Raw genomic sequence first — 11,571 nt, forward strand, 5'->3', positions numbered from 1 at the left:
GTTTTATGAGATGTCAATAGACTTACTTTACAAACAGTGCCATTTACATTCCTTTTTTTTTTTTTTTTGAGACCGAGTCTCACTCTGTTGCCCAGGCTGGAGTGCAGTGGCTGGATCTCAGCTCACTACAAGCTCCGCCTCCCAGGTTTACGCCATTCTCCTGCCTCAGCCCCCCTAGTAGCTGGGACTACAGGCGCCCGCCCCCTTGCCCAGCTAGTTTTTTGTATTTTTTAGTAGAGACAGGGTTTCACTGGGTTAGCCAGGATGGTCTCAATCTCCTGACCTCGTGATCCGCCCGTCTCGGCCTCCCAAAGTGCTGGGATTACAGGCTTGAGCCACCGCGCCCGGCTCCATTTACATTCTTAGAAGAGCCTCACATTTCCACATCCTTACCAACACTTGTTAAAAAAAATCCTCATTTTTGCTAAGCTGATGGGTGAAAAATGGTATTGTTTTAACCTGCATTTTCCTGATTACTAATGAGATTCAGCATTTTTTTCATAGGCATATTGGCCATTTCTCATATATAGATATCTTCCATTTAAAGTTAAACTAAGAATTTTGCACTGAATACCATTCTCTGAAGTGGTGAATTTTAATATTGTATAAAAAATCCAACTTGTTCCACAAGTACATGTCGTATGATTTTATGCATACATCCATATACATATATCAAGGTAAAGTCCAATACAAAAAAACAGCATTTCCTATGGCCAGTGTTCTACAGAAGTAAGACTGTGCAAACTTTATCATATAGTCAAATGAGATTGCAACACTAAGGCAGGACGAGGCAGAAGCAAGTTGTGTCCACAGTATATTACAAAATGCCTTGCATAGCTTATTCATTCTCACCTGGTAAATTCATCTTAGAATTCTGAAGGATTTTTTTCCTAGATAAATTTATACAAGTTAGTGTCTACTTCTTGTCTTTGTTCTATGGCAAACCAGCTTTCTCAGTACTGATTGTTTTACTTCACAACATTATTGATTTAACAATAGCCTGCGCTTTGGGGCTCTGCACTGCTTTCATTGTAATCCTTGATACAATGACTACAAACGTGTCGTGATTTCTAATCTTCATCTGTATCTCAGGCGATTTTCCAGGGCTTCCATTCTCTGTGTCATTTCTTCTAGTAAATCTCAAATTAAGGAAGATGAAGAATTGTCTATTTTTATTTACATTTAATTATAACTTGATTTATCCATGTAAAATTTTGGCTTCTGAAATAGAAAAGGTTTTGGTTTTTTTTCCCCTCATTTCTGTCGAGTATTTTAAAACCCTGACTTGTAAATTTATAGAACTCATTTAACATTTCTGTTAAGACAAATATTTTGAGTTTTTTTTAAAACATCATCAAAGCCAGATAGCTCAGTGTGAATTTGTCTTTTTAATTTTAATTTTATTTATTTATTTATTTATTTTCTCTTTTTTTGAGACAGAGTTTTGCTCTTGTTGCCCAGGCTGGAGTGCAATGGTGTGATCTTGGCTTACTGCAACCTCCGCCTCCTGGATTCAAGTGATTCTCCTGCCTCAGCCTCCCGAGTAGCTGGGATTACAGGCATGCGCCACCACACCCAGCTAATTTTGTTGTATTTTTAGTAGAGATAGGGTTTCTCTACGTTGGCCAGGCTAGTCTCGAACTCCCCACCTCAGGTAATCTGCCTGCCTTGGCCTCCCAAAGTGCTGGGATTACAGGCGTGAGCCACTGCGCCCAGCCTTATTTATTTTATTTATTATTTTTTATAGACAAGGCCTCCCTATGTTGCCCAGGCTGATCTCGAACTCCTGAGCTCAAGCAAGACCACCTTGGCCTCCCAGAGTGCTAGGATTACAGGTGTGAGCCACAGCACCCAGCTGCAGTCTTTTTTTTTTTTTTTTAATTGTAATTCCACTTCCATCCTTAATGCTTGTAAATTAGTTTGCCATAGCACACTGCTAGGAGCCAGAATTGATAATGTTGAGAATGTGGTGAAGAGAAGACAATGAAAGAATTCAACCTTGGGAAGTAAGATACGAAGTCAGAAGCAAAGGGAGATAGGGAGTTTTCACCATGATGCCACATAAGACCACCGTTTTGAGGAATTCTGACCTATGTAAAAATATACCTTCTTGAGTCTCTTGTGAGTAGAACTTTGGGGTGGGACAGGCAGGCGAGAGGAAAAGGGCATTAGAATAGGTATTGGTCTACCCTGTAAGCTCCTCAGTACCCTCTGTCTGCCCACCTGAGGGCAGAATGAGAGCCCAGATTTGTCAATGTATATTAACCACTCTCAGGAAGATTATTTCATTTTACTTCAGGGAGCATATTTCCAGCTTTCAGAAATGGAATTGCTCTATGCTGTTGTTCCTTATTACATAAGCCCACTGGCACAGAGATAGATAGTTCAGAATTAAGCCATTTCCCTATAGACTAGTTGATGTACTTGAGATATCAGACAGCTTTAGTACGCTTACTGTAATTTTAAGTTTAGAGCACTTGGCAGGGTGTTCAATATGCAAAAGCACCGAATCCTCTTTTCTTTATTATCACCAAGCATTCCTTTCATTTGTAATATTGTTTTAATGAATCACTGGATCCTGCTGTTCCCTTGGTGGAATGTTTCATTTTTTAGAGTGCTGATAAGAGAAGATCTCTGCTGCCAAGGAAAAAAAAAAAAAACAAAAAACAACCACCCCTGTCCTCCAGAAACTACACACACTGAATCCGTATGTGGCTGTGGTGTTCCTTTGGGCTAAAGGAAAAGTTTGGAGTTTAGACTGAGTTTGAAACCTACAAACAACATTCTTTGCCTATACTTGCTGTACCTTTGATGCACTTCAGACCTCATTCATGTCCTACATACCCTCCTAGCAGAGAGGGAGTTAGGTCAGTCTCTTTTCCCTACTTTGTATGCTGACCGACGGGCCTTCTTGCTAAGCCCCCTAGAAGGGCCGATGGCAAGTAAGTGCTTGACTGCTGCTGCTAAGCTTGGCTTGCCCTTGGCTCTCAAACACCTGTCAGACTGCTTTTTTTTTTTTTTTTTTTTTTTTTTTTGAGACGGAGTCTTGCTCTGTCGCCCAGGCTGGAGTGCAGTGGCTGGATCTCAGCTCACTGCAACCTCCGCCTCCCGGGTTCACGCCATTCTCCTGCCTCAGCCTCCCGAATAGCTGGGACCACAGGCGCCGGCCACCTCGCCCGGCTAATTTTTTGTATTTTTAGTAGAGACGGGGTTTCACCGTGTTAGCCAGGATGGTCTCGATCTCCTGACCTCGTGATCCGCCCATCTCGGCCTCCCAAAGTGCTGGGATTACAGGCTTGAGCCACCGCGCCTGGCCCAGACTGCTTTTTAAAGCAAAAAGCCTTTCCTGGAGTTCACTGTTCTTCGTGACTTCATGGGATTGACTTCAGTTGATAAAACCTACATAGAGTGCGTGTGAAGTTTTGATAATATTCTTTGCATTCCATACAGAAGCATAATACAAGAAAAGGATATAGCGCTGTGTTAATTTTCTTACTTCTTCGTTTGCAAGGTTCTGGAACATTATAAGGTTTTCACATTTGCATTGATCGTGTTTTTCTTCCAAAGGGCTTCCTGAGAAAGCAGATGGAAAGTGTTCACCTCTAGAATCCACCAGACTTCCCAGACACATAATAATAGGAATGAATCAGCATATGGAGGAAACCATAATGAAAGACATGTTCCACTTTTTCCATGCAGCCAGATCCAGTAAAGTAAATACCAGGAAAGCGCTGTATATGCTTCCAACACTGGAAGTGGCCCTTACTGTGGATTAGTGAGGAACACTGCTCCAGTTTCTTTTAGTTTATGTTTCAGTTCTCATTTTACTTAAGTTCTTTCTTCTCTTTTCCTCTATACCATTTCCTACTTCCTCCTTTCCTTCTAAGCTAAGGTTGTTGGCAAGCTGAAAGGCTGAAATTAAGTTATCTTATAGTAATATTTTACTTGGAATTACCTGAAGGTTTTGTTGAATGAGAAAGCTTTTGTGTCGACCGTAAAAGATTGTCTTCTTCAAACAGGTATCTGTGTTGCACTGCAAAATTAGAACAGGAAAGTAGGTCTCGGATATTTATGGTGACTGGCTCAGATTCTGTAAAGAGAAGGAAAACTGCAATCAAACCTGCTTAACGCTTTTGGTTATAAAACAGCCATCAGCAGAGTAAGGTACTTGGTATTCCTAGCACTTGGTGCAGAGCTTTACTTTGGGACATACTGAAGCAAAACGACTGTTACCTTCAGTGGACTAAACATCGTTATTAAAAAAACAAACAAAAAAACAGCAAAAAACCAAAAACAGCTGAGCGCAGTGGCTCATGCCTGTAATCCCAGCACTTTGGGAGGCCAGAGTGGGTGGATCACTTGAGGTGAGGAGTTCAAGACCAGCCTAGCCAACATGGTAAAACCCTGTCTCTACTAAAAATACAAAACTAGCCAGGCATGGTGGCAGGCGCCTGTAATCCCAGCTACTCGGGAGGCTGGGGCAGGAGAATCACTTGAGCCCAGGAGGTGGAGGTTGCAGCGAGCCAAAATTGTACCATTGCACTCCAGCCTGGGCAACAGAATGAAACTCTGTCTCAAAACAACAACAACAACAAAAAACACTGTCATCTGAAACGATGCTAGTTACCAAATATGGCTTAATGTAAGAGTAAAAGTTAACTACCTTTTTGAGGGGAAAAAAGGCCTTGATTATCATAATTTGAACATACTTACATTCACTTCTTTACAACTGTTATCTGGAGGGAAACCATGGTAGAAGCACCCATCAACATTTCTAAAAACACTGCCTTAAAAACTGTACCTGTTGGCTGTTGGACCCTTTTTGGCAGTTCCCCTGCTGGAGAGTCCTGTCTTCCATCGGAGTCTTCTAGAGCTGAGCAGAAAAAGATGACCAAAAGGAGTGACGGTTGTCCACAGGCATGTGTGTGTTCTTCAGGAAGCTGGTCCCAGACCACCTCCTTACCTACCTGCCATAACCTAAGGTCTTTTGGTTTTGTTTGGTAACACCAAAGATTCAAAAAAGCAGTTGGTTACCATGATACCTATGACCACTCTAGGGCAATTCTCTCTCGTAAGAGAAGCTTGGACCCCTTAAGTACATCTTACTTAAGAATGCTCCCCAAAATGTCATGTCTAGAAAGCAGGACAGAAAAAAAGGTGAAGTTGTTGAGGGATTTTAGTTGCACTGGCAGCAGCTCCACTTGAGGCATTTCAACTTGAATGAAACAATCAAGAGGCAAAACATTCTCTACTCACAGAGATCTGAAAGGCCTTCCCTCCCTGTTACCCCTCATCTCAAGAGTTCTTTCCCTAGAAGGGTAAGACACAGCACTTAGACTGGGATCTAACTGCTGAACCGGGGACATGAGTACAAGGAAAAATGGGCATATCTGGCACACTTAGTAAACTGGAGAAAAGCATGCATAACAAAAATCTAAAGGGCAGTCTAATATTCTGTAAACAAATAGTCCATGCAGAAAGGCATTAATTTTAACAGTGGGCTTGGAAGAACTACGTCCCTTTCCACTTCAATTATAGGGATGTTCTGAAATTGCATCTCAGCTCTCCTGATTTATATAATAATTGATTTTTAGTTAAATGATCATTTCTCTAGGGTGTTTGTGAGGATGAAGCATGCTGGTATGTCAAAACACTTATTACATTGCTTGGCACAGAGCAAGGGCTCAAACAATGGTAGCTATTACTTTTTTCTTGCCCACCTCCCCTGTTTCCCCAACCCTTTTTTTTTTTTTTTTTGGAGACAGGGTCTTGCTTTGTCACCCAGGTTGGAGTGCAGTGGCGCAATCATGGCTCACTGAAGCCATGACCTCCAGGGCGCAAACGATCCTCCCTCCTCAGTCTCCCAAGTAGCTGAGACTACATGTGTGGCATCATGCCTAGCTAATTAAAAAATTTTTTTTCAGAGACTTTGTTTCCCAAAGGGTTTTACTTTTGTTGCCCAAACTGGTCTTGAACTCCTGGATTCAAGCAATCCTCCCACCGCAGCCTCCCAAAATGCTTGGGTTACAGGCGGGAGCCATGGTGTCCAGCCCTTCTTTTTGTACTGTTTCTAGGCATTGTTGGTCCTGCCCATGAAGGAGGCACTTTTTTTGGTTGAGAATTTATCAATAAAGGGTTCGTATTGGCTGGACACGGTGGCTCACGCTCGTAATCCCAGCACTTTGGGAGGTTGTGGTGGGTGGACCACTTGAGGTCAGGAGTTCGAGACCAGCCTGGCGAACATGGTGAAACCTCATCTCTACTAAAAATACAAAAATTAGCTGGGTGTGGTGGGGGGTGCCTGTAATCCCAGCTTCTCGGGAGGCTGAAGCATGATAATCACTTAAACCCAGGAGGTGGAGGTTGTAGTGAGCTGAGATTGTGCCACTGCACTCCAGCTTGGGTGACAGAGTGAGACTCCATCTCAAAAAAAAAAAAAAAGTTCATAAAGAGTTCATGCTGCCCTGTTTGCTAAGGTCTTCTGCGTAAGCTATAGTACCTTCACAGATGCCTTTCTTGAGTTTTTCACTTATCTCATCCATTGTGCTGAAGTCTTCAGCATAGAAGAGATGCTTGTCTGTTGGCTCAGAGGCAATCTCTTGTAGTTCCTCCTCAATGGCTTTTCCTACCCCAACAGCATACATAGTGATACCTAGGGTGCAGGAAAAATTAAGAGGAAGGTAGTTAGAGTTGTGTTCCCAGGGTCTGGAAGTTGTGTGTACTGCACCCAAAGCCAGTTAGATGTTAAGTGGTGTGATTTGAAAGGTCCATGCCAACCTTCCTTTTTATTTTTCTACCATTTTAATTTTTGTCCTATGAGCAAAAGGGAGGGATCCAAGAGAGAAGTGAGGCATCTGGGAGATGCTGGGCAACTAAACTACTAACCTGTTTCTCAGCTCTGGGCTGGGCTGTTTAACGAATCTGCAACTTCCCTCTGAATTAGCCTTCTGGATTCACAGAAATGAGCACTTTTATGGCTTGCTAAATGGGAATCTATTCTGGAAGAATTCTAAGAATCAAGTCAATTTATGACCTAATAACCTAGTTTCTACTCAAAGCTACAGGATAGGAAATGTAAGTGACCTGAGGCCAAGTGAAGCTGCTTTTTGCCCACTTCTCTTAAGATGACTCAACCTTGTGAAGAAGTGCTAAGCTGAAAAGGAGAATCTGCAGACCATTGGAAACCCCTAAAGTCAGGAAAAAGAACAAACCCAAGATCAGCCTTAAATTGCAACAGGGATATGCATTTGCTTCAAAAGCTTTTCTTACACTGATCATTAGACTCCCTTCCCCTATATACTCTTCATTTGAAAGTAAAACACAATAAGAATATGTTCTGCTTAAGTCCAAACATTTTTCAGCACTGATAACTTATTCTAGCTCATTTATTAGACTAGATTCTTAAAAATGTACTTAAAAATGGCTCAAGACAAAGGGCAAGAGTTATGATGCCTCGTTCTGAGTCTGTGTAAGGTCAATAACCAAGTTCAGCATATTTGTCCGGGAGCCCAGTGATTTTATGCATAACTTCCTAAAAAGGATAACTACTATTTTAAGAGTCTGTTTGCTATACATAAGAGTAGTTAAATTCAGAAGAGGATGTCACCTCATCTAAATCTTGTCGATTCAAGAATCAAATAAACCTCAGTTTCTCCTACCACCTGTCTTTGGGTGATGTGTAGAGACGTTTAAATGGAGCAAAGGGTAAGGTAGAGTAGTTTCAGTGAGAGGAAAGTGCTAACCACTGTCTCTGGAGACCAAGGTGCTTCCCCTAATTCTTTTTAAGAATGCAGACTAGGGGGCCTATGAGTTTGACATGAGTTCTAGCAATCTAGCTGTGAACAGCCAGTTTTACAATCTACTCAGATGATTCAGGGCAGAACACTTTGTGGCTACCACTCTCGGGCTAGAAAAAGAGGAAAAGTATGCAGTATCAATAAAATGACCTCTATCACAAAGACAGCGAGTGAATGTTGATGTGAACCAGCCTTTCTGTGAGGAGGAACGGAGTTCACCAATGGGACTGCCAGTACTCTCCTTTCTTCATTCACTCAGCAAGTAGTTGTCACACATCTACTACGTGCCAGGCCTGATCTAGGCCCTGGGTCCATAAAGTCTTGGATGAGGCCTTGATCTGTGCATACCTTATTTCCTCTTACAGGACTTGCTAAAGCAGTGTGTCCTCAACAAGTACTTTAAGAAGGCAGTTTTTGGCCGGGCACAGTGGCTCACATCTGTAATCCCAGCACTTTGTGGGGCTGAGGCGGGTGGATCACAAGGTCAGGAGATGGAGACCATCCTGGCTAACACGGTGATACCCCATCTCCACTAAAAATACAAAAAGTTAGCTGGGCATGGTGGCGGGCGCCTGTAGTCCCAGCTACTTGGGAGGCTGAGGCAGGAGAACGGCATGAACCCAGGAGGCGGAGTTTGTAGTGAGCCAAGATTGTGCCACTGTACTCTAGCCTGGGCAACAGAGCGAGACACCGTCTCAAAAAAAAAAAAAAAAGAAAAGAAAAGCAGTTTTCAAGCAAACTACTTCACTACTTCAAGTTTTCTTATCTGCATCAAGGAATCTAGAAACTTCACCATAAACTGTCTCTACCAATCATCCTAGCTTCTGGGTTTCCTTTAGCCAAGGGTCATACTCCTCAAGCATGCTTCACATCTGTACAACTGAAGTAACCCTCAGGTCAGCAAAACCCAGAGAAGAGGCTGGGCTTTACTGAGCAACAAGAGCTTAGAGTCATGATCTCTTCCGTCATCTGATTTTCTGAAAAGCTAAATTTGCCTCCTGCAAACACAAGAGTATTATCCATCCTAAGGCTATTGCATTTTCAGAATGTTCGCTTGAAGTATTGGTTAAAAAATACAAGAATATATATACATAATCAGTAAAAGTTCCCATCAGAAACAATTTAACAAGCTCTTCAGTTGATTCTAGAGCAACCAGACCAGTGTTTTGGAACTATTATGTATATGTCTGTGGTTGAATAGAATGTTCTAGGTGATTCTCACACTGGAGATCACACACTGGCTAGTAAATCAGAGTGAGAGGATAGCCGCCTGTGGTCAGCTTAGCCTAACCTTCTAGTCACCAGACTCCTTCCTGAGCACTTTATTTAACTCCTGTGGGGTCCTGTTAAGGCCTCTAGGTGGCAGGGTAGTAAAGATGTATGATGGCAGTTGCCAGGAGGCCTTTCTGCATACTCAAAGAAGCTTACCTCTATGGCCGGCTGAGGCCACTGAGTGAGTTTAAGAAACCTGAACCTTGAGTGGTGTAGACCGCACCTCCGCCCCATATTACCGTTGGCCTTGGCTTTACTGGCCCACTCGGAGACGCCATCCTGAGCCCGTCCGTCGGTGAACACGATGGCTGCTCTGGGCACCCTTGTGGAAAGGGGCCTGGCCCCTTCTCCTTGGGTAAAACTTCTCTCAAACATGTGTTTCAGGGCCAGCCCAGTCATAGAGCCCTTTCCCATGTATTTCATGTGGGCCACGGCTTTTTTCATGTCTTTGGCGGAGCTGAAGTTTCTCAGGGTAAACTCTGTGCGGACCTGCGTGGAATACTGGAGTAGCCCCACTCGAGCGGCTTTGGGGGAAATCGTCAAGGAATCTATAATTCCGGTGACAAACTGCTTCACGACCTCAAAATTCTCTTCTCCAAGACTCTTGGATCCATCGATCACAAAGACCAGGTCAATTGGGCCTTCAGTGCATTCTATAAGAATAAAAGGAAAGTTGACATAGTTGAATAAGCATCGTTTATGCACAAGAGTAGAATAAAATGATGCTTTAATTGGAGGCATAACCACTTTGGGGAACCAGTTTCCTTCTTCTTTAGATAATACACAGGACAAATGAGGTGTTGGGAGGGCCACGAGCAACAATAATTTTCACATATACTTTTATGGTTGGCTTGTCGTATTGATAAAAATAGTATTTTTCACAAGCAAAATGGCGGATGTACAATTGTCTAGGAAACCAAGTCTATATTGTACCCTGGAACACTGACAGGTCTGGGAGGAGCTGGGTGTAGAGTACACTGAAGGGTCTAACAATACCCAAAAGACTCCCAGAACTTTACTCCAGGAGGGTGACGTCACCCTAGTGCTGGCACTCTGACAGTCAATGGAGAAAGAGATTTCTTCAGCTCAGCCATCACCTCTGCCGGGGAGCCTTCCTAGTAACTCAGCTTATATTGCTTTCTATATACCCCTAACACTACTAATTTATTCAACCAAAAAGTTATTGAGGACCTGCTTTGTACAAGGCAGTGGACGTAGCAGGATTGCAATAGTGACCAAGACACAATCCCTGACACCAAGTTGCATACACTCTAATGTACTCTATATAGTGTTCCACATTGTACAATAATTATTTAATGATGTGTTTCCTCCTCCAGTCTGTGAGTTCCTCCTCAGCCGGGACTGTGTTTCATTCATTTTTGTGCCCCACCCCCCAATACTTGGCACAAAAAAGGTGTTCAGTAAATGTGTGGTGACAGACTAAGTGAATGAGGTGATGTTCATTGGGTAGCACACCTGTAAGTACCCTACTGACCTATTAAAGCTGACAAAATAATTATTAGCTTTGGTGCAGTGGCTCACACCTATAATCCCCAGCACTTTGGGAGGCTGAGGCAGGAGGATGGCTTGAGCACAGGAGTTCAAGAACACCCTAGGCAACAGAGTGACTGTCTCTCTTAAAAAAAGAAAAATTAGCTGGGCGTGGTAATGCATGCCTGTAGCCCTCGCTACTTGGGAGGCTGAGGCAGAAGGATTACTGGAGCCCAAGAATTATACGTTGCAGCGAGCTATGATCGTGCCACTGCACTCCAGTCCGGGTGACAGAGCAAGACCCTGCATCTCTCTGTAAAAAAAATAACAAAAAATTATCACCATAAATTCTTTACATGGAAATTTTTCAGGCTTTTTTTTGTTGTTGTTGTTGTTGTTGTTGTTGAGATGGAGTCTTGCTCTGTTGCCCAGGCTGGAGTACAATGGTGTGATCTTGGCTCACTGCAACCTCCACTTCCTGGGTTCAAGTGATTCTCCTGCCTCAGCCTCCCGAGTAGCTGGGATTACAGGCACACGCTACCACACCTGGCTAGTTTTTTTGTATTTTTAGTAGAGACTAGATTTTGCCATGTTGGCTAGGCTGGTCTTGAACTCCTGACCTCAGGTGATTCACCCGCCTCGGCCTCCCAATGTTCTGGGATTACAGGCATGAGCCACTGTGTCCGGTCTCAGGCAACTATTAATAGATGGTTGATAGTAAGACAGAAATAAAAGCTTTATGTCAAGCAATTTGGGTATGGAGAGGCTTTTTGTTATTTAGGACTGCAAAAGAAAAATGGACAGATCCAAAATGGATTATCTCATTTCTTCTTTTTTTTTTCGAGACAGCATCTTGCTGTGTCGCCCAGGCTAGAGTACAATGGCACTTTCTCAGCTTACTGCAACCTCTGCCTCCTGGGTTCAAACGATTCTCCTGCCTCAGCCTCCCAAGTAGCTGGGATTACAGGCACATGCCACCACGCCTGGCTAATTTTTGTATTTTTAGTAGAGA

General features: G+C 43.1%; 1 protein-coding gene across 3 annotated transcripts in view; it reads right to left on the reverse strand.

The window, feature by feature from the left end:
- Positions 1-576: 576 nt before the first annotated feature.
- Positions 577-11,571, reverse strand: part of MATN2 (matrilin 2) — a 158,917-nt gene continuing 147,922 nt past the window's right edge. For 2 of the 3 annotated variants that reach the window (XM_011952738.1, XM_011952736.1), the window contains 6 exons: positions 9,308-9,721; positions 6,500-6,652; positions 4,802-4,873; positions 3,956-4,090; positions 3,475-3,573; positions 577-1,133 (listed from right to left, as the gene is read on the reverse strand). In XM_011952738.1, the coding sequence (XP_011808128.1) occupies positions 1,078-1,133; positions 3,475-3,573; positions 3,956-4,090; positions 4,802-4,873; positions 6,500-6,652; positions 9,308-9,721 (929 nt within the window). In that variant the 3' untranslated portion in view covers positions 577-1,077. The remainder of the gene's footprint in view (positions 1,134-3,474; positions 3,574-3,955; positions 4,091-4,801; positions 4,874-6,499; positions 6,653-9,307; positions 9,722-11,571) is intronic. The other variant, XM_011952737.1, reaches the window with a different exon arrangement.

The sequence above is a fragment of the Colobus angolensis genome, unplaced genomic scaffold, assembly GCF_000951035.1.
Source record: "Colobus angolensis palliatus isolate OR3802 unplaced genomic scaffold, Cang.pa_1.0 Scaffold349, whole genome shotgun sequence".
Classification (NCBI taxonomy): Eukaryota; Metazoa; Chordata; class Mammalia; order Primates; family Cercopithecidae; genus Colobus; species Colobus angolensis.